Below are 22,527 nucleotides of genomic sequence, written 5' to 3' on the forward strand. Positions count from 1 at the left end.
ATCTAGCATACACTTTGCTGAATGCAATAAATTGCAGGCAAGGAGAAAGCCCACTGTAATTAGGAAAACCTTATATAATTAGGTGCATTTTGTAAGAGCCTTTAAAAGCCAGGCAATCTGTGAGTCTGTAAAGAAGTGGACAATTATTTTTTGGATTATCCTGCTCAAATTCCCACTCCTGTCCCAAGATAAATCCCTTTTTCCTCGCAACCATGGAAATCTTTGTAAATCCGCACAAGTGCTTTGAAAACAAGTGCCGTGTTGGTCAGAGGGTGTGAGAATAGGATTTTTCAGCAGTAGTTTGAATGTATTTAATAAATTTAGTATATTTTCTGAGATGATTTTGTAAAGGGACTACTTTAAATAGCAAAGCGATCGATAAATTCACATATATTTTAGAAACAGAAGTAAAATAAATAGTATATATACTTGCTGGCTTGGTTTCATTTTTCTTAATACCTCGGGGAGGGCTTTCTTTCATTGTGGAAAGTTAAGCGATTTGAACATACAGATTTGTCTTTCTACAGCCAGGTAACTATAAAAACAGCTAACAGAGTTTAGAAAAAGCAATTTTGGAAGGAGTAAGCAATCTGAAAGTGTTTTGAAAAGTTCAAGTCCAAAGATCTCATTTGCTAAATCAATAGATCAGAAAGAAAGGACACTTGCTACTCCACCTCTCTGGATCATGAAAACAGCTAGTTACAACAGTGAGATTGCGACACTCATGTAAGGCCCTCTAGCTATGGAACATGAATCTCCTCCCTCTACAGTCTTCCCAAAGTAGAACCTCCCTAATCTACCTACCTACTGGTCAGGTCTTTCTAGTGATTGAGAAATATCAAAAGCCACAGGTTGACATGGTAAAATATTACTGACATACTGGCAGGTAAATAATAGCAAAGTACAAAGTATTAGACACAATCTTATCAATAGCATCTGACCTATGTGGTATGGCAAATATTTTCCTCACTTGCTATAGACAACACTGACATGTAGAGAAATAAATGAAGTTTCTTACATTCCACAAGTCACAGAGCAAGTCTTAGAAGCCCTGATTCCCCAAACCACAAAACCTGTTTTGACCATAACTGCCATATTACCTTCTCACTGCTTTCCTCCTCAGGCCCATAAAACATTTATAATCATTCCAAGAGCCCGAGGAAGTGACTTAAGCCTCTGCAGAAAAAAGGCAAAAACATGTCCAATGTCTTTTAGGTCCTGTGTTGGTTAAGATTTCTTTGATTACAAGTAACAGAACTCCCAATCCAAAAAATCTTAAGCAGATAAAGGACTTTACTCAAATTAGTGAAAAGCATAGAGACAGAAAGCCTCAGGTAGAGCTTGAGCAGGGCTCTGATAATGTTATCAAGAGCCAGGCAGGGTCTAGGGCCATGTTTGCCTTTCTCTCTGTCGGAGGTGGGACATCTACGGAAGGAGTGCCAATCTTCATGCTTCCAGGGCTCAAGGCAAGTCAAAAAGATCGAGTTCACGAGAATGGGAAAAAAATGGTGTAGGTAGAGGCTCTGTTCGTCCCTCTTACGAACAAATCAAAGTTGTGACAGAAACATGGAACGAACAGCAAGGAAAGTTGCCTGGAATCTAGTGAACAGACGGCACTACAACTAGGGAGATAACTAATCAACCTGCAACTATAGAAGGTAGGAGCGGGCAAAGACAGGAGGCTGCCTGGTTCAAGCAGCTGAGTGGGGCAGAGGCTACAGTAGCAGCAGCCGGCAGCTGCAGATACCAATGAAAGGGGCCGTGTCTGTGAGCAGAATTTCACGATGACGGACCTGCTTGCTCTGAGCACCAACACACTGGGTCGACTGCACGGGGTAGAGGGGGTTGTGCACTGGGACTTACAAGAGGACACTGAGTTGTCAGAGTGAGGGCAGGAGCTGAGGCTCTCTCCCTGGCAGAAGTGCTGGCAGTATCCATTGTTCCTCTGTTGAGTCCTTCCCTCTTCCAGTGTGTGGACTTAGCGCCATTATAGCTGAGACTTAATCAAACTGTATAACAGAGGTCGCTCTGCCAGAGGATTCCTTGAAACTCCACCTGAATGGGCACAATACTTCTGAGACAAAGCTCTGGTGGCATAATATCATGTTTAAAATTGAGAAGGCAATGGCACCTATAACCCCTAAAGCTTCACTTGCTAGTTAAACTATTTCATGTGCCTGGATGTATTCTGACTACCTTTTATATTAGGTGACATACAGTGATGTAGCAGCAGCTGCTTACTAAAATTATTTAATTGCATTTTTCTGACATTCTGGCTATTCAATGTCAGAGCATCCTTTTACAAAGTGACTGCATAGTGTTAAACCCCAAAAACTGAATGAGTGTATGCATCTAGAATACTCTTTAAATTGAATTTATTAACATCTATATAAGCGCATAACATAGAAATCCAGATTTTTTAAATCATAAACTAGAGAATGATTAAATGTTCTTAACTTAGCAAAAAAGTTTACCCAAGACTCACTCTTGAGACATTGATCTCTTGTACTGGTTTTAGCATTTATCAAATCTTCTGATTACATGAGTTATATAACCTGCGGAGTATATTTATAACTTTTTGTAAACTCTAGTCTCTTCCTAATAACATACAGTTAAAGATTGAAGAGGAGTTACAGAAAGCCCCCAAGTACACAATCTCTGTTTAACACCTCATCTTTTTTGAGTTGCAAAACAGGATTTTTTTTTTTTTTTGCCTTTTTTTTTCTTTTCCCAAACATTCTCGGGGAATGAATTACTTAGAAATGAAATTGTCCAGGGAGAAAAGAAAATCCAACAAATTTATTCATCTGGAGTTGCTGTCTGTATATAAAGAAACCGAGAAACACTGAAACTCAAAAAGTCTTTTTCAAGTGAAAGCTGCTGACATTAATTCAGTTTCATTTTTAAGATCAGAAGGACTCTAACCTGGGTTCTAAGGCTGCTGCTCTATCAGAATTTTAATGTACCTACCTAGAAAAATCCCTATCTCTTAGACAACCAAGTCATTATAAATGAAGTAGGCAATGTCTGGATTGTCTTTTTTTTAGGTCTTATTGAAAAGTACTAAGTTTTAAAATAAGGCAGAGAGGTCAGATTTTTAACTTTTATGCTGAGAGAGGAAAATGATGTTCAAAGTCACACAAAAGCTGCAGGGTTTGCAAACTTAATGCCTTTGGGGCTGGAAGGAAATAAGTGAAGGGGTGTATGTATGCCGCTCTGGAGTATATTCTATTAAAAATGTATAGCTGCCATTCAGTTCCAGCCAACTGCACTTCCATGCAGGAATGTGAGCCCTGTGTTGAAAGTCTTCTGCCTTTCCAATCAGATAATTATGCAAAAACTTTCCATTTTTAAATATTAAAATTTTATTATAAAAATTGTAAGGGAAAACAATCTTAGTTAGGAAGAGAAGTCAAAAAATCCATAACCCACATATAAGCAGGCCATTTGTGTCATGTGGGCTAATCTTCCAAGTCCCAGTCTTGTTCTAATTTCATACTACTATTTGATATAAATGTCTTAAAATAAAATGCTTAGCATTCCACAGGAGATTCAACATCAGAAATATAAGCCACTCTTGGAAATAAGCTTTGGACCTAGAAATGGTGTTGGACTGTTAATGGGTAAAGTGGGAAGGAAAGACATGGTGGGACTATACAAATATTATAAAGAAAACTAACCTCCATTATCTTCCATTGGGACTTCTAAAGTTAAATGTTAGAAGTTTCTTCTTATACCTAAATCTTGGATGCTAGAATGGGCTGAGTTACAAGGCAGTATGAAAATCTAATCATTGGTTAACGTATGGTTTCTGGATCTTGTTACTAGGTACTAAGCTCTTTGGAAAATACCATCATAGCTCTGAAAAAATTTCAAGAAAATCGACAAGAAAGACAATAATAAAGCACGCCGGTATCTAAGATTAAATGATTGCCGAATATAAGAAATGTTTTCTTTAAAAAAGATGTGCTAGTATCAGTAGTTACTAAGGGTCTGATTGATTCAAATCAAAATGAAATTTAACTGGCCATAGTCAAGCACCATTGTAAAAGGCAAGTCAATTTGACCAGTTCATTCTAAAAAAGAGCATTGCTCCTTTTCCTTTCTCACTTATTATCCAGAAAAAACAAGTATCTGATTTATCTGTTTTAAAAAAATACAAAAGCTCTACCAATTTTTATAACCTTAAAACTCTACCCAAACTGACATGTTCGGGTTTACATAAATATATACACATATATCTTTTTAAATTCCAGAAGACACAAGCCCATAGGGGTGTGTGGCCATCAAAGGCCAATCTATTAACTCTGGCTGTTGTAGGAATGTTGTGAGGTGGGTGGGTCTCTGACCTACACTTAACAGCTGTCAGCTTTTAACACCCTTCCCATGAGGAAATCTTTGCCTTTTGCTCAAAACATTTGAACAAAACTCACCTCTGAACTAACAGAGATATGTTAACAATACACTTGGCACAAAAGGACTAAGAGAAAGTGATGCTTATACAGTCTCTCAGGCTGTCAGTCATCTAGACACAAGTGAGTCAGCATCCACGGTGTTCAGAAGGTAGAGTTCAGGCTGAGCTGTCAATCCCAGATGATACTAAGGACAAAAAGATGGAAAAGGATTAGACTGACTTGCAAATATTTAAATTTTGAAATTGGTACTTAAGTACCTATAAAGGGCTTATCAATATAGGCCTATGTTTTAGTACTGCTACACTGATTTTTATTTCAGAAAAAAAATGACTTACAGGTACATAGTTAATGATATATAAAAATAATAGCTAGGAGATGAAATGGTTAAGGACTGAGATAGTCCAAATGCCTTCAGCACTGTTTGCACTTCGACTATTCTTGTGATACACTGCCTCAGGATGGGTGCTTCTGATCAGGATATTAAGGGTAAAGGCACTGAGAGCTTTTGTATTTTAGTACTGTGGTATGTTAGAAATCAAATTTTAAATGGTCTAAATCCTGAGCCCCATTGCCCTTTTGCACATAAGCAGTCTTTCATTAAAAAATAAATTAGTGAAAATAAAGTGGCATGTGCGAAGAAAGAGGGAGATAACCTATGGGTCTCACATGTTTGTCAGGCTGAATCGGAACTATTTTGGTTGCTTTTAAAACACATTGCAGATTCTACTCCTGGAGACCTGAATCCAGATGGTTTGTGTTGGGATCTGTGAAGCTGCATATTTAATTTTTTCTCTTCTCTGCATAGGCCGTGGGACAATCACTGAATCTCGTTTTAGCCCTACTGTTATTACCTAGGGCTTTAGAAATGTTATTGCTCCTTGGCATCAACAGCCTACGAGTGAATGTAGAATGCGGACTATAAATCCACAGGAAGAAAATATTCCTATTATAGTATAATGGAAAAGGCACTGGAGTTGGATTCAAGCTCCAATTCTGCCATTTCCTATGACCTTGAGCAAGTCGTGTGTCCTTTTCAGCCTTATCCTACTTATTTGTAAAATGGGAATAAATGCTACCTTTGCAAATTCCAAGTACATTAATATGCTACCTGATGTTAGTGTTCAATAGATATAATCTCTTTTAACACATTACAAATTGCCCTGTATATATCACAGGCTTAAGATGAGTCCAAATGAAGTCCAAGATAAAACTAATCTCAAGTAATGGGATAGGAAATTACTGAGTCACACTGGCTTTAGTGCAGAAAAACAGCTCTTTAGACTTCAGCTTGCTTATCCACTTTAGGGTTTTACATCTCAGGTTTTAGTAACCAAGAGCAATTGTCAGATACACTGAACAATTCATTGCAGGCTTTTCTCAAGTAAATTAAGGTGGCCTTCCTCATTGTGTAGTAAGCAAGGGTTGCATTATGAGTCTTACGACACCCAGAGTATATCACTTAAGTGAGTTAATAGAACTCCTTCACTGGAAGTTTATTATATTGCTGAGACATTCAGAAATGAGAAGGACAGAGAGGTAATGCAAATGAGTAAACTTACTATTAGTTCTTAGCTATTGCAGAGGTAGGATCACAGAAGGCCCCGCCCATTTTCTATGCCTGCCAAAAAGCACTTCTTTTTTTAATTTAGCACAGGCCAAACAAGATTAGTCCACCAGATGGCAACTTCTGAGCTAAAACATATTCTAGCACTAATTTGAGTATCTATCAAATGCTTTGATGTGTTGATGTTTCTGGTGCTGCTAAACACCAAAGTTTGATGTCTTAAATTTGCATGGAAGGTGTACTATGTATTATATAGAACAGTTCGGTAACGATAATGTGGGCCCTGGAGTTAAGCTATTCAAGCTCAAATGCCAATTGCCCATTAGCTATGTAAAATTTTGGGATTTTATTTTTTGGCTCTTCAGTTGCCTCATCTATACAGAGGTTGATCTTGTTAGAAGAATTAAGCAAGATCATGAGTGCTCAGACCAGGACTACACGTAGCTGTGTCAGCTGTTTTAAACATTCATAAACTAAGGCATCAAGAAAACCTGACACATTTAGATTCACTGGTCCTAAGCAATGAAAAAGCAGAAACATTCCAGATGGCAGAGCTAAAGGGTAAAGTCTCACATCCGGACCTTCATTGTTATGCATTTTATTTTAGTTCTAAAAATAAACCCAAATTAGAAATGGAGAGCTAAATGAGGGTGGACAGCAAGCAGAACAAAATTCCCAGATTACTTCTACAGTGTTATTTAGGTATTCAGCTCCTGTAACAGGGAAAGCTTGCAACAGAGAAAGAAATAATGAAGTTCTAGTGACACTCTTGGGACAAATGAAATGCTGACTTCGATTTTCTTGTCACATACCGGTGACAGGGTTAGTAGTTCGCTGTGCCTGAACTTTGTCTTCATTAAATGGTGCCAATATCTATTTATAAAAGGTCTGCCAAAACGTCCATTTATTTTTAGCTAAACAATTCTGATTTCTCATTTCAAATGTTCCTTTTTTTTTTCAAGTTTAAACATAACAATGATGTGACCTTTAGCAATAGCAAAACTCTAAGTGGGAAAATGGAAATTAGTGTCAGGTGTCTGCAATTCATCAAGTCTTCTAAGGACTAAATCTTTTTCCATCCCTTCTAAAGAGGGAGGGAGTATTAACAGTGTGTCTTTAATACGTCATTCCAGGTGGTAGGTGATGTTTCAGTATTTCAAAGTTGTTGAGACCCCACCTCCCCCCATTAATGAAGTATTTTCAAGGTAAAAAAAAAAATACCCAGGAAACCAAATTAGAAAAAAACAAATGTTTTTAATTATAAACCAAGTTTACATAGTGTTAAATGGTCACTAAAAGTTCAGTTGTAACCACTCCTAAAACCCCTAGCAGGGCCTCACAGGAGCCAAAGTGCAGCCCTTCCCCATTGCTGTTAATTCTCTGTATGCTGGAACAGCACAACGATTTCGTGTTATATTTATGGAGAACAAGGACTAATTTACATAAAAGTACAACTGTATATCCTTAAACATTCCACACAAAGACACTGCCAAAACATAATGCACATGCTGGCACTTGAAAACTTTGAAGTTCTAGATATTGTTTATTGAATCCAGAATACTGGCTGAAGTACACTATCTGAGAGGATCAAATGGAATACACTAAGGGAGTGTTTAAGACTGTGAAATACTACACACACAGTATTATAAAATGTTATTTAGCTGGGAAGAAATTTTCCATTGTTGTAAGTTATAAATATAACTTAAAAAAAAAAAAAAAAAAAAACTAGCAGTTTTTACCAGGGCTTCTAAATATTTGTGGATCTGAAACTGACTGGGTCCACTCAGACTCAGCACAAAGGTAAATGTTACTATAGTGTCTTTACAAAGAATTTTTTGGTCTTTGGCCTTCACCTATGGTAGCCAGACCTACTGCAACTTAAGATGTCAATCCCCAATATCTTCACAGGGGAATGATGGTGGGGAAATGGGACAGATATGAGGAGGAATGGTTAGGGAAATGTGTCTTTCACGATCCTGTGCTATGTTACTTGAGGGGCTAACATAAAGATATGGTCAGTGAAACAGAAGTTTACCCTTAATGCCTTACAAACGACAATCCATCCAGCCTGCATATTTGACTATGCAAAGTATCAGCAATAATGCCTTTAGGCGCTTAGATGAACAGAGAGCATCAATCCACCAGGAGGATTCCAGAAAGAAAGCCCCCAAAATGAGAAGTCCTTCAATGCCATTCCCATTCCTGTTCTTATCAAGTCAACAGCTATAAGAGACTTGATTATCTCCGCCAGACAAATATGATTTGATTTGAGATAATCACACAGTCTCGGGTTCCACGTGTAAAAATGTCACAAGTGGCTGAAGAGCAGCAGCTTCATGATGAAGGGACCCATTTCCTCAGACTCCAGAGCTCCACCATCTGGTCTCAAAGGTTTTCCCTCTGAGGGGATGGCTGAAGAGAGGTAGCCCAGTGCAATCTTGAGAGAACTTTGCAACCAGAGACTGATACCTATTGACTTTCTGAGAGAGCTTTGCATCAGTTGGTCCACAGCTCGAGACTGCTTTGCAAGTCATCTTGGGCATATGTCAGAAAAACATGATGATTCTGGTAGGAGGTGGCTCTTAGGAATATAACAGATGGCTCTTCTTCTCCTTTCAAGTCTTTTATCCTCACCCCAAAGTCTCATGAGAACCTCAGTTTATAAATGCTACCATCTTTTTCTATCATCACCCTCCTGGAGGAGGAAGATGAAGGTTTTACAACTATGTGCTCAAGAGTAAATATCAGAAAAGCTCTGTGTATTAACATGAAATTTAAATCAGAACTCCCAAGAAAATCCTGATAAGCTTTCGATCTCTGAGGAAAATCTTCTAAAGTGATTTTTGAAGTAATTAGTAACCACCACCTACAGGTGAATTTTGCTATTTGTTCCTTTATTACTTTCTTTATGCTTTCTCTCCCTTCTTAACTTCCACTGAGAAATTCAAAGTAGAATTTGAATAAGTTTTAAAAAACTGGAGAGAGGTAGATGTCTCATAATTCTATATTTAATATGGATGAAACCATTCTATTCTAGTTGAGATTTTTTTAATAACTAAAATAACTGAAAGGCTATGCATAAGAAAAGTATATCAGCCTTTAAAATCCATGATCTTTTAACAGACAAACTTGTATACCCATTCTGTCCTTTTATTATGAAAATTTTATTGCAGTTTCCAAATAAGTTTTTTTAATGTATAGCCTGGTTAAGACTATGAATAGAGATCTCTCTCTCTCAAAAAGATAAAACAAGCTGGCTCTTGGACAGCTCCTAAAGGATTTAGTGTTGGAATGATAGCAGCAAACCCTCATCTTTTCAAAGGTCTTACACTTAATCCAGTTCCCAGGTTAGGAGGTCAGGAAGAAAAAAATTTCATCTTTCAAACATGTGAAACAAAGTCTTTCCCAACAAATAGCTGAGTCCTAAATACAGTCTGTGCAACAGCACATACTTTTGGCTATGTTCACACAGTAAACCATAGAAACACACTGGCTCTGATGGCTACCTGGATCAGACAGACTGATCCAGTGTTTACTTAGTATAGTCACTGGTGGCTTCTTCAGTCAGGACTTTAGAGATGCTTACCGTGTGCCCACAATCCAGGAAAGACAAGCCCAATGCAATCAAACATTGCCAAATCTGGAAGATAAAATATGTTCATCATTCATCAACCTCTCTGAAGAGCCCTCTTACTGACCATGACTGCTCACATTATACTGTTCAGATGCAAACCTCTCTTCCTCGAATATCCAGCTTTGCCTTTCTTCTATCATTATCACCAAGATTGCACAAGTCATTCTCCCCACTCCACAACCCCTTCCAAATATCCTGAAACCTGCCTTCCTCAGCAAAGTTCTTCAATACTAAGTTCCCCCTGCGTTGTGTCTGTAGTTTGTTATCGAACTGGGAGTTCCTTGAAGACCACTTTTCTTCAGTCCTGCCCCATTGCTCATGATAAGGGGAATGACTGACAGACTAACAAAGTTTCCTGAGCTGCTCTAGGAAGTACATGCTTTAGAGCTAAAGAGCAGTAACCCACTCTAGAATCAGCCCTCAGCCTTAAAAATGGATCTTCAACAATCTCAATAATCTCAGGCTGAGGATCACCAGGCATGTTCATAACCAATTTGAATGATGGACGGATTCCCTTAACTTCTACAGTGAATTTTTAAAACAATTCCTATCAAGGATATATTCAGTTAGCTGGGTTTCCTTAGAGAAAGTTCCTAGATAATAGGGTCAGCATAATGTTAGTATGCCCAAGGTTTACTGAGAAAGAAAAGGGATGTATCAATCCAGGACGTAGTTTTCAATATTCACTAAAGTAATTTTTCTCAATCGAGTAGCTACTGGTGGCAGACACTAGCATGGGGACTAGATGTGTGTTATAAAATTAGCAGTGGGTTTCCCACCTCTGTCCTTAACTATTCTCTGCAGCAGAAGGGTACAAATTCTGCTGTCCCTAATCCTCAACTCCTGTGTTTTTCAGAGAAACCTGTACAGAACAGGGAGGCAGATTTGTTGTTGTTGCTATAGCCATTTTTCATTAATATATGTTACGAAAGATTTGGAAAATAGAGAAAAGAATGTATCCATAATCCCACCATCCTAATTCAATGACTACTACAATTTTTATATAATTTACTCTAGACTTTGGAAAATCTTTTGATTATCTGGGTATACATAATCCTGCATTCCTTTTCTTTGTAGCTATGGTTTCACAACCATCATTTTTTAATAACTCTAGAATAATTCAATATGAGAATATCGCTGTTTACTTAAGTGGCAGAGCTGAGCAGGGCTGTGAAGCCACCTGTGTCTCACCCCGAAGTTCCAATATCACACTGCACAGCCCACTTCTCCAACTCCATCTTGTACCACTCTCTGCTTTCTATACTGCTGCTCTTCTTTTAGTTCCTACATTCTCGTTAGGAATTATTAAGAATGGAAACTGAGAAGTGACGGAAATAGAAAAATGATAACTCTTTAGGAACCAAATTTTATGGTTAAAAATATTATTTAGCCAAAAAATATTATAGTTTAAACATAGTTGATTTTAAAATTTCATGTAAATTATCTCAATAACCTGGAGATAGATTGATATATGCTCTTTTGGGTCCTTTCATTTCTGGATTCTAGTCAGCCCCACCCTGCCATCCCTCATACCTATGCCCCTGCCCCCTCCCAGCTGGACTTACCAAGTAAAACACAAAGCTCAGATAAGCCACACTGACGACAGCAGCCACCACATATAACAACACATGCCCTAATTCTTGGACATAAATCACGACAAAGTACATGTTGATGGAACAGATGATAAGAACCAAGATCCCGCCTGCAATCCTCCAGCCTCTGCAAAAGAATCAGCACAGTCACTTATGGAACAGTCCAACCTGTTCACAAACAGAAAAGAACACTGCGTCCTATGGGGTAGACAAGACAGAGGTAAGAAGCATTTCAAAATAAACTCAAAAATTATTCTAAATATGTCCCAGATTTGGTTAAATGAGCCAAACTTTGATGCTGATAAGGAGAAAGAGATGAAAAAAATACTATCAGATAATCCCTATTATTTAAGTCCCCAGAAATGCAACAAGTCCTAAAAATGCAACAAGTCATGAGAGTCCCTAGAGATGCAACAAGTCATTTCAAATACTCCCATATCATTTAAATAAAAATAAATAAATAAATAATATTACTCAGTGGGGGGAAAATACCCCCCATATCATTTACAGATGTACATAAACGGTATCAGCTTATGCCTTTCCCATTCAGATCATTTAACACGGAATGAAGGTGCTTGAAACTTCAGTGGCTGAAGAGTTATTAAGCCCTAAAAGCTGAAGTTTCTCCCTCAGAAAGAAAGATGTGCTTGCCCTCCTTTACTACATTCACAGTCTCCATTTCCTGAGCCAAAGATTGAGGGGGCAGCTCTAGCAACCACCTCTCAGACCCCTATATGACTCATTTTTTGACTGGCCTATTTGAAGATACCCTTCCCCCACATATCTTTGAGGAACTTAGAGGAGAACACTCACATTCCATTGGCAAAGTCACTCATTACTGGCCGCAAGCTTGTAAATGTGAGGATGGGTATGAGAGCAAAGGGAAGCTGGAAAAGGAAAAAACTAAGATTAAATAAAGCTACTGGGGGGTCCCTGTATCACCCCAGAGAGCAGCACCATTAGTGAAAGGACAACACAAACCCTGCCTCATCTTCTTCATTAGAAATGGTTATTCTTATCATCCCAAATGCTCAAGAGTTATGTTAAAATCTGAGCTGTCATTAACCTAGCAACAAATATGATCATAAGTGTCTTTACAAATATTTGTATCTGTCTTGTCTTGTCTTCTTAATCTCTATTGAACCCAGCAGTGTCCTATATGTTATTTAATATTTGCTTGGATTAATAAACAATAATTTTGTGTTCCATATGTAATCGTAATTTATTTTTCCCATCCAACAGGCTTGAAAAAAAATCCAAGCCATTTCTAAAAGCTTTTCAGATGCCAGAAATTTCATATACATTTACTGCAGATCAAGACCATGCCTCTTTCTTCATCTAAACTTTCCTCAGCACCTGGCACTAGGCTTGGTACCTACAGGCAATACGTAATGCTACCTGACTAAATGAGATGTGACTTTTTCCAGCTCTCTCCACACCTGTAAGCTCTGTAGAACATTGAGGAAGTCATTCATTCCCGTTAGATGTTCTACATCTTGGAAGACGGCAACAAGCAGAGTGGGGATAATGGCAATAGAGCGGGTCAGGATCACTCGTGCAAAGCGTGACCACCTTAGGTTTAGAAATCCCTGAAAAAATAAAAACAAAAAAACACAGAAACAGGATATATGTCTGGAATGGGAAACAGAAGAAGGTTTGGAGAGGTTCAGGAAGACCTTAGAAGCATGGGATTAAGACGTAACAAAAGGGCAATTTCCTCCTTCTCTAGTCTATACCAGTCAAAACGGCACATACTTCCATGACGAACTGGCCAGAATAGGTTCCTGTCATGGTGGAGCTCTGTCCTGCAGCCAGGATTCCCACTGCCCAGATGTAGAGTGCAGCAGGCCCAAAGTAACATCCCAGAACAACACCCTGGGAGAGGCAAGGAAGAAAGATATGTTGTGTCAGTGAACTGTTTAGACAACACCCAAAACAGCGATTCTCTCTCTTCTTTGCTATGTAACTACCTACACCAAGTGCTATGCTTATGGATTAATAAACAATAATTTTGTGTTCTATATGACTCAGAAGCTGGAGTCAGGTCCTAAAAGCTTTTAACCTGAATTTTGCTGGATGATCCTACATTCCCCAGCATAGTCCTTTCTCTTCTCTAAGTTCCTAAAGCTTTCATCCTCGACCTATATCTTAAATATTAAGAAAAAGTCTACACTATATTTCCCACATTATACTGCTTAACACACTACTCTGGAAGATAATAAGAGTAAAAAGAAAAGTCGAATAAATTTGGGAAATGCTGCATTACATACACATTCTACTCTTCAAGGTTCACAATGTAACCAACATAAAAAGGACTAAGGTCTCAATAAAGAACTCTTTGCTAGAAACACTTTCACTGATCACCCCAATTAACATTCTATGGAACAATATACTGTCAACGAAAGTTTGGGAACTGCTAATACAATTCATTTTTCTAGCTGATCCTCTATTTCTTCCTATGCTATCCAAAATGGTTGTATAACATCTGGACCTCTGAAATAAATGACACTCCAAAGAAAATATACTCAGCTCTGAAGTGAACCCACAGAAAAGAACAGGTACTATGTCAAGAATATTGATTCAGGGGCAAAGAACACACGTGAATAGGTTTACCCCTTTGTAGATGTCCACAGCCAGTGTTGAGTTATCATTAGGAATAAGGCCAGTATGAGGACTGCTGCTATTTCTACAGACTTCAATCTGGAACACAAAGCAGTTTAGGAACATCTTTTATTTTCAAGGCAAGGACCAGATAATAAGAGCTCTCCTATAGATCACACACAAGTCATCTATGAGACACATGCTGGAAGTAAGACACTGGATACAGGTTGTGATAGGGACAGGTATTGGCAGCAATTATGCTCTTCCTCCCTAATCTTTCTATACCCCCATGTCATCAAAAATATTTACTGCGTCTGAGTGTGCATTGCTGGGTCATTTTAAATGATGACAGAAAGAGAAGACCATTAAGATGACTTCAAATATGAGAGAACACCCAAAACAGTGTCAAAGCAGAGCCAGGAGTCTAAGGTCCTATAGATGGAAAACAAAGTGATCAGAACTAGACAGGCAATTGAGAACTGAAAAGACAGAGAATTCAAAATGACAAAGCAGTTAGTCTCAGGAATAGTTTCTGTTTCATTGACTCTTTCCAACCTGTCCTCATCACCAAATGATAGGACTAGTAAGCAGGCTGGCAGTTGATAAACATTAAACAAAAGAGTCGAATAGCTATTAAGCCACTAAAAAAACAGCATGAGGTAACTTTTATCCTGAGGCAATCTCCCTTCTCAGCCAAAAGGTGGGAAAAAGGGGTCTAGGTCTAGTTAGCCCTCAGACTGTAGACTGATTAATGCAGTGATTAAGGAGGCAGCATGAGGTTAGAGATCCATTTCCCCTGACCTCCAAGTCACTGTCATATTTTCCTACCCCATTCCAGCCTTCACTTTACCCTCACGCTCACTACCACTCATGATCCTGGCTTACTTACCACCTGCTGGTTGGTTTTCTGATAAAATGCTTCTGCAAAGACTGAGACGACAAAGACATTGATGATGAAGGAAACAAAGAGCGCAATGCAGGATTCAATAAAAAAGTACTTATTGGCTTCTTGAACTTCCTGCTTTTTGGCTCGGTTTACCTGTCTGGACTGGAAAGATAACAGCAGCAGTCATTTTTTTTTCTGACTATTTGGAATGTTTCCTTGCAGTGTTTCATGAGTTTGGGAACAGCTGAAAGATTTAGAAGTCGAACAACTTACCAGATGAAATGTAAGACAACTCACTTACATCCTTGTTCATTAAGTAAGAACCTCATGACCCTTTTATGAAACTGCACATTCCCCAAATAGGGAATAATGACTAAGTGACCACTGAGCTCGCAGTTACGGCTGGAAGAACTGCTGATCTACAAAAATAACCTGATTTCAGTCCTAATAATTATAAAGGTCTCTGAAATCTCCCAGCAAACTGTCGTGTAAGACTGGTAAAAGGTTGGTCAGGCTCTTCACTCCTGACCTCAAGGCCACTCAGGGTCTTGAGAGTAAAACAAGAAAGACCTGGTGCACTTTCAGACCTTTTATGAAGAACATTAGTCCTAGTTTTTCTGTGAGGTCAGTTATCTCTGGTCATAAAACAGAGTCCAAGTGTTTGGAATATATAAACATTCAACCATGGAAAACTATCTTTCTCCTTCAGAGCTCTAACAGTTGTAAACTAAGTATGTGTCCCTCGCAACTACAGGAAAAGAGCCCATGAACAACCCAGGAGGCCACTGAGATAAGGATCTTGCTCACCTTGACTAAGGCAGAATGCAGGTACATGTTGTGTGGCATGATGACAGCTCCCACAATGCCCACAGCCTGTTGGATCTGTGGGGTGCCACAGCCTGAACAGGATGGCAGGAACATGCCTTTGAGTACCTCGCTCTGACTGGGTTTCACTGTAACATACTACAAACCAACATAACGATTAACCTTTACTGGAATATGAGACCGAGGAAATAACATAGCACTAGGAAACACTCAGCAACCTTTACCCCTACCCCTTTCCTTGCAACTCTTTCTTCTTCAGCAACTACCTAGACTAATGAGGAATACAGAATCATCAAAAATCAAGCAGCAAAAAGGGCTTGCAGCCAGCAGTCAGAGAATTCAGGACTGGAGTTTCTGAATATTTTACATCATGTTTTAAATACAAAATAGATGTGTAGAGTATGTAATTAATAGTCTAAAAAAATAAAATGGATGCAAAGAGCCTTACTGAAATTAGCTTCACAGTAACTCCTATGAAACAGACCCAAGAATATAGAGTCAATTCTTAATTATCCACACTTATCATGCTTCTGCTGACCTATGTTCATCTAAAAATCACTGTATGCCACTAGCATAGGCATTCATAAATGCTTTTCATACATACTTTTTCCTGGTTCACCATTTCTCTTGGAAGCCTTAGACCAAGCTGCATAATCTACTCATAGATTAGATATATTTTTAAAAGTCTAGCAAAGCCAATAAACAGAAATCAGTTGGTAACAACTGGATATTAAAAGGTGCTATTATTGTATATAATGGTACATATAATAGTTGGGTCACAAACCAGGAAACATCTATTATATCTCCTATAGTATATTAACTATTGAAATATAGAGAAAGTTCAAGCTGCAGTTGGTATAAACCAGCATGAGTAAAAACAGAACCCCTCTAAGTTAACAGCCAAGAATCACCCTGCAACCTGCTTCCTAACCTTCTCCAAAGCTGCCCTGTTGTAAAGATGGCCAATTTAGAACCAGGGAGTCTAGTCTAGAAAGTCCTAGGAACTCCAGTCATTTTTGACCTAGGAGTCATCTAGCCACTAGTCTTCCCTATAGATAATATTCTTTCAAAACTGGTCCAGGGCTTAATTGGCTTTTTCTTAACATATTCAATACAATAAAACCATGGTAGCATTATAATGTCTTTTATAATAAAAGGCAAAAAAAAAATTTTTTGACGCTAATGAATAGCCTGTAACACTTGCCTCATATCCAAATGTGAGGGCCATAACAGTGATGAGAAAGCCAAAAAATGCTTCTAGCTTCCGCAAGCCTACAGGGGAAAATGCAGCAGTGAGCTCACAGAAGGCAGACTTCCCTATCAGCCACATGATGGAAGAGTAGCTTCTTTGACTGATCCCTCCATTCTCACTCTACTTACCATATTTGTCCAAAAAAAGAAATACAAAGGTATCTGCAATAGTGATGAGAACTCCACCCCACAGAGGAACCCTAGGTCAGAGGTAAGAAATGGAAATTAAAGGAAAGAAAGGAAACATTGAGAAGCACTTTCTTCCCAACAGCTCCCATATATACCACATTTGGAGAAGTAAGGACTTGGGGGAGAGGGGATAGTGGCAGAAGGCCAGGCCTTGGGTAATTTAGGATCACAGCACCAAATGAATTATATTCATTCAAGCTGAACGTCTACTCTGTCAGCAATTTAGGATACAAAGCTGAAAAGTATGGGTGTTATTGCTAAGGTGCTGTCTAGTGGGATAAACTGACATATAAATAAATAACTGTAATATACAATAATCCACAAATAAAATACACACTGTATAACAGAAGTACAAACATAGAGGTATGTATAACAAGAACATGAAAGAACATGAAAGACATCTCTGCCAGGAAAGAGGAAGGTGGTTCTAGAAAGGTTCCACAAAAAATATAATAAACTTGAGTTGAACCTGGAAAACTGAAAATGAGTTGGGTTTTGTTTTTACATTTGTTTTGAAATCTAGTAAAAATATTGATTACTCTACAGAGGAAAACTCCCTCACCTTCCTTTAGACAGGAGATTGATGGCAATGGCTGAGCCAATAACTTCTTGCATATCTGAGCCAATGATAGCCAACTCCACCATCAACCATAAGATGATTCGTGGGATCTAAACACCAAATAGAAGAAAAACAATTAATCATTTCTAAGAACTTCCCCCAGAGTTTAGAATTCACATTTTGGAACTGTCCTTTTTAAGCCTTAGTCTAGAGATGAAGTGCCGGAACTTGCCTCCACTTGACCCATCATTGCACTGCGGCCCCTAACTGGAAAACGGTGCTTCTATGTGGCAGAGCCTATGAGCCAAGGTCAAGGCAGCAGCTAATCCTAATTTTTTATCTTTCTCTTCCATTCAAGAGAGGAATGGAATTTCCACTCATTAATTTCCACTTAATTTCCTGCCTTAAAACAATCCTAAAAGTCTTAAAGGAAAATAAGGATGCTGAGATGGTCAAAATTTTGACATTTGTTGATCAATGTCACCCCAATAATATTTAATAAAAAAAAAATTGGCCGGGAGAGAATAGAAAATGACTGCAAAAGAAAATATCTATCCTGACTGTAGATGAAGAGACAAAACAAACATGAAAAGGCTGAGGTCTTCCTTAATGTAGTAACACAGAAACAACAGAGAAAGGGCAGATATGCAAGGGGACTCAGGGCAAAGTGGTTGGAATTGGGTGGTATATAACAAAATAAGAAACTAATCTGGTCAAACGATGCAGGCAAAAGGTAAATTTAGTTAATGCTGGCTCACTGAGGCCAGAAAAAGAACCCTTCCAGGTACCCACTACCCAGAAATGTCACAAAAAACAACTGTTAAGATATATCCAGAAGGAAAGTGTAAAAGATGGTATAACCTCCAAGGTCAGGGTAAATTGAAAAATAATTATTAGGAAATCCAAAGATCCTGCCACATATAGTTTGTAGTAAAGGAAAAAACACTTTTTTCAAATTGATGGCAAAGTCAAACAAAAAAGAAAAAATATATAATGCAAAGCGATGGAGTAATATGTATGTATGAATGCAAGTGCTTAGGGAGCACTACCACTCACCCATCCACCTCTCCATGGACTGGGCACTACTAGACACCAGAAGGCAGAGTGAATAGTGAATGTTCTCAAACATTCAAACAGAATTTTTCTAAGGAAACTTTCTGAGAAAGGTGAATCTCACATTAGATTTTGAAGGAGCACAGAAACATGGCTTGGCAGCAAGAGTGGGCTAGAGAATTTCCCTTGGGACTATCAGTCCTCAGGGCCACTGATCGCTAAAGTCTTCCATTGTTTCAGTATAAGTAGTAGGGCCAGCACATATTACTAGGCATATAAGTTCCTATGACATAAGTGACAAACAGGACAGTACACTGCTCACCTTGGGATACTGACGATGACATACTTCAGCAAGATGCATCCCAGTAACCACTCCTAGTCTAGCTGCAAGGCGCTGAAGCAGGAGCCCCACAATGGTGGCCAAGAGAAGAACCCAGAGCAACTAGAAAAGAACAAAATCCCCCTGAACACTCAGACAACTGAGGTTTTTTTTGTTTGGTTGTTTGACAATATGAATGGGAAACACTATATTTGGGAAAGAGCTCATGTCAGGAATCAAATGACCTGATTTCTGTATCAGGTTGTACACATAACCTGGTAGGTCTCCTTGTACCTCTTTGAGCTATAGTTTCTCTCATCGGCAGTTTGCCCTTTGTTCAAGGAAACTATATGGGTGAAATAAAATAGAAAACCATCTACATAGATGAAATAAAATAAAATAAAATAAAATTAAAATAAAATAAAATAAAATAAAATAAATAAAATAAATAAAATAAAATAAAATAAAATAAAATAAAATAAAATAAAATAAAATAAAATAAAATACCAGACGGTAAAGTACTTTCTACTAAATGTCACTGCCAATGAAATACCTGCATGTAGGTCAAAAGGCTGATATCTAATAGGCAAAGTAGAGGGAAAGAATGTGAGGGTATGTTATGTATGTTTAAAAGGGACAGGGGTAGGACTAGATGTTTACCTTAAACCCAGCCACTGCTCCGGACTGCAAATCAGATTCAATGTTTCCTGGATCCAGGTAGGCAATGCTCATAAGGAAGCCTGGTCCCGTGAAAGCCCACAGTTTACGAAAGCTAAAACAAGAGTACTACACAAGAAGAAAAGAGATCAAACTGATTATCAAGTCCAAACTACTGTTCTAATTTATCTATTATTTCATCACATATAAAGTAACAATACCAGCTTCAGAAGAACAAAGAATTTAGGAAGTTGGATATTGGGTATGTCCAAGTTTCACTTTCATCTTACCACTTTTCTTATCAATAAGCTGGCCGCTGTTCTGTCCAGGTAAGAGCCCTTCCCTTACCTGCTCTTTTCCATCAGCCTCTCCTTCTAAAACCAGAGTAACACTATCAGTACCTCTGTGGCCAACCAACCACTACCCAAATAAGACAAAAGCCATCGTAAAAAAAGGAACATAAAATTCATACTTTCTTGATTGAAAAATGCTCACTTGTACAACTTGGAAACTATTTTGAAGGTTCTCATTTTCCTTAACAGTTTCTATTCTGATGACAAAAATTCAAACTTCTGAGACTGCTTTCCAAAATTAGATCTGAGGCTGTTGATCTTGAGTTATCCAGCAGACTTTTCACTCATAGGTTTCCCCTACATAATAATGTTCTCCTCCATTACCCGTCACTAACCTCCTCCTCGGGAATAGCAATCTTCTCATCAAAGTAGGTAGAGAAGGGCTCCTCTGAGTGCCCAGTGGACTGCGGAAGAGAGGAGTTACTATAGGCAGGGTTGATGGCACCAAGATCGGCAAAGTCCCCATGGTCTTCAGAAGCATCATCTGAATGAACAGATTTGAGAAGAAATTTTTTTTTAAATGAACGAAATACACTAACAATTCATCCTTAGTAATACTAAAATTAAATCTTTTTAATATCCTGAATGCATAAGACCAACCTGACTGTATCTCAATTTATTTCTAATACTTTACTTATTTATATTTTTAACAAATTAATTTTTGAGTAGGCAATACATTCATATGGTTCAAAATTCAAGGAATACAAAAAAGCTAATGATAAAAAAGCTCCCTCTCACCCTCTTCTCCAGTCTATATCAGTTTTAACACTAATTTCACAATGGTCTTCCTACTTTCAGACTTTGATTCCCACTTGGCAATTTTCAAAACCATTGCATTTTCTTCTTCAAACACTGATATCTAGGTCTCAAAGCATAACATTCCCCGACTAGCCCCATTGGTAACCTAAAATTCTAACTTTTAGAAGAAATAAACTAGGTCTAGTGGGATAGACACCATACCACTCCACCTTACCCAGTATTTGGCAAGACTTACTCGAAGAATCATCTTTGGACATTATATACCTCCGTCAAGCTTCTTAAAAAATGTGGAAGTTGCAAAATCCTGTCACAGTTCAGGCTAAAATCTGAAGCTGCAGGGAAACCACCAAGCAGGAATCCTTTGCCTCCTGACTAAGGCCTGCAGTGAAGAGCTTCGGGTCACAGGATGACCCTTGTGATAGGAGGGCTCATCTCAGACTGATTACATCAGTATTTCCCTGAGTCTGGCATTTTGCAAGTAATCTTAAATGCAGGGCATGGGAGGAGGAGGGCCTGGAAGAAAAGGGCTAATCTGCTAAAAGGATACAAAACCCAGTTTGCTGTAGCCATCAAATGGCTATTTTGAGCCACAAAGATCTAATCTAAGTGTTTCTAAAAAGTCCTTACAACCTCCAATTACAAAAACAAAAGCTTTCTTTCTATAGGGAGCTGAGCCGCTTCACCTAAGTGGCCCTAAGCTGATGAGAAAATTTATAAAAAAGGAATGGAAACTCTAAAGGGGAAATTTAGAATTAGGAAGGATTAGTCAAAGCGGTCAAGAAGCTCTAATCAAATATATAGTATAAGACGCTTAGTATTTTACTGCTTCATAGGTATCTGAAATGCCATCAGCAGCCAAGACACTCTAGAGGTTTTTATCACAGGTCTGTGAAAAACACTGCCCTTGCAAGCATTTCTGCTATAGAAACCAAATTTGTAGCTAATCTTGGCCCATCTCAGAACTGGGAACAAGATATGAGGCAAGTCTCTGTGGTTATAAATTCATTTTCATTTACGGCAAGATACCAGATGGTGACTTCTGAATGGAGCAGGTCTCCATAATGATGTTGTTAGCTGGGGGAGAGGAGATGGAGACAATTTTTGTTGGAATAGACAACAAGAAGGAAACATTCAGTTACGGACTTAAGCCTAATTCCAAATAAAAATTAGACAATAACACAAAACTGTAAATTACCATCTGACATCTTCTGTTCAGGACCCAAAACCATCGTTTTCTTAGAATAAGATTCTGGAAAACAGAAAATGAAGGGAGAGGAATTAGCAAGAACAAGCTAACAAGTTCAGAAACAGCATTTTGTACTCTGTACAACCAAACCTTTACTATATGAAAAGAATAATTCTTCTACTGAAGTAGATAGCCTTGAAAACAATTAGTTTTCAGAGTATGATTAAGAGATGTTTAATAAAAAATGTTGTCTTAATCATGTTTTTGCTAGCAAGACTTCAAAATCAAATTGCAGCAACAGGTATTCAGGGAAGTAAGCAAAAGCTTTTTAATAAGCATCTGCAGACAGGCTGCCAGGCAATTACCCAGTCTCTTCTTTTGCCTCTAGATTAACTTAGCTATTTAAAACCAGGCTGATATCTTCCCATTTTCATGAGTTTTTAAGGAAAGAGATTTATAACTCTCTTTGACCTAACTAACAACAACTTAAGCTTGAGGAACAGAATGAAGAAATAAAAAGAGTTATTGTGGTCAAGCTGCTAAATTATTAACTTAAAGTATGCTGAGACATAAAAAAAAAAAAAAAAACGACTACTCTTGTTTTAACTGACTCTGGGAACTTAAACTTTTGAACTTTCCAGTCCTGCATCAATACCTGAATGCATATTAGTACTTGTGCATTTA

At 38.2% G+C, this 22,527-nt stretch overlaps 1 protein-coding gene across 6 annotated transcripts in view; it reads right to left on the reverse strand.

The window, feature by feature from the left end:
• Positions 1-2,666: 2,666 nt before the first annotated feature.
• SLC11A2 (solute carrier family 11 member 2) overlaps positions 2,667-22,527 on the reverse strand; it is a 30,018-nt gene continuing 10,157 nt past the window's right edge. For 2 of the 6 annotated variants that reach the window (XM_011368330.2, XM_023535417.1), the window contains exons 2-17: positions 21,853-21,906; positions 20,234-20,382; positions 19,549-19,674; positions 18,892-19,011; positions 17,520-17,626; positions 16,898-16,968; positions 16,722-16,789; positions 15,500-15,655; positions 14,696-14,854; positions 13,819-13,905; positions 12,961-13,080; positions 12,645-12,794; positions 12,019-12,092; positions 11,179-11,332; positions 9,566-9,619; positions 3,342-4,599 (exon numbers count right to left, since the gene is read on the reverse strand). In XM_011368330.2, the coding sequence (XP_011366632.1) occupies positions 4,522-4,599; positions 9,566-9,619; positions 11,179-11,332; positions 12,019-12,092; positions 12,645-12,794; positions 12,961-13,080; positions 13,819-13,905; positions 14,696-14,854; positions 15,500-15,655; positions 16,722-16,789; positions 16,898-16,968; positions 17,520-17,626; positions 18,892-19,011; positions 19,549-19,674; positions 20,234-20,382; positions 21,853-21,886 (1,707 nt within the window). In that variant the 5' untranslated portion in view covers positions 21,887-21,906 and the 3' untranslated portion in view covers positions 3,342-4,521. Of the gene's footprint in view, positions 4,600-7,213; positions 8,675-9,565; positions 9,620-11,178; positions 11,333-12,018; positions 12,093-12,644; positions 12,795-12,960; positions 13,081-13,818; positions 13,906-14,695; positions 14,855-15,499; positions 15,656-16,721; positions 16,790-16,897; positions 16,969-17,519; positions 17,627-18,891; positions 19,012-19,548; positions 19,675-20,233; positions 20,383-20,892; positions 21,037-21,852; positions 21,907-22,527 lie in introns of those variants that run through there. The other 4 variants (XM_011368331.2, XM_023535414.1, XM_023535415.1 and 1 more) reach the window with 4 other exon arrangements.

The sequence above is a fragment of the Pteropus vampyrus genome, unplaced genomic scaffold, assembly GCF_000151845.1.
Source record: "Pteropus vampyrus isolate Shadow unplaced genomic scaffold, Pvam_2.0 Scaffold140, whole genome shotgun sequence".
NCBI classification, from domain to species: domain Eukaryota; kingdom Metazoa; phylum Chordata; class Mammalia; order Chiroptera; family Pteropodidae; genus Pteropus; species Pteropus vampyrus.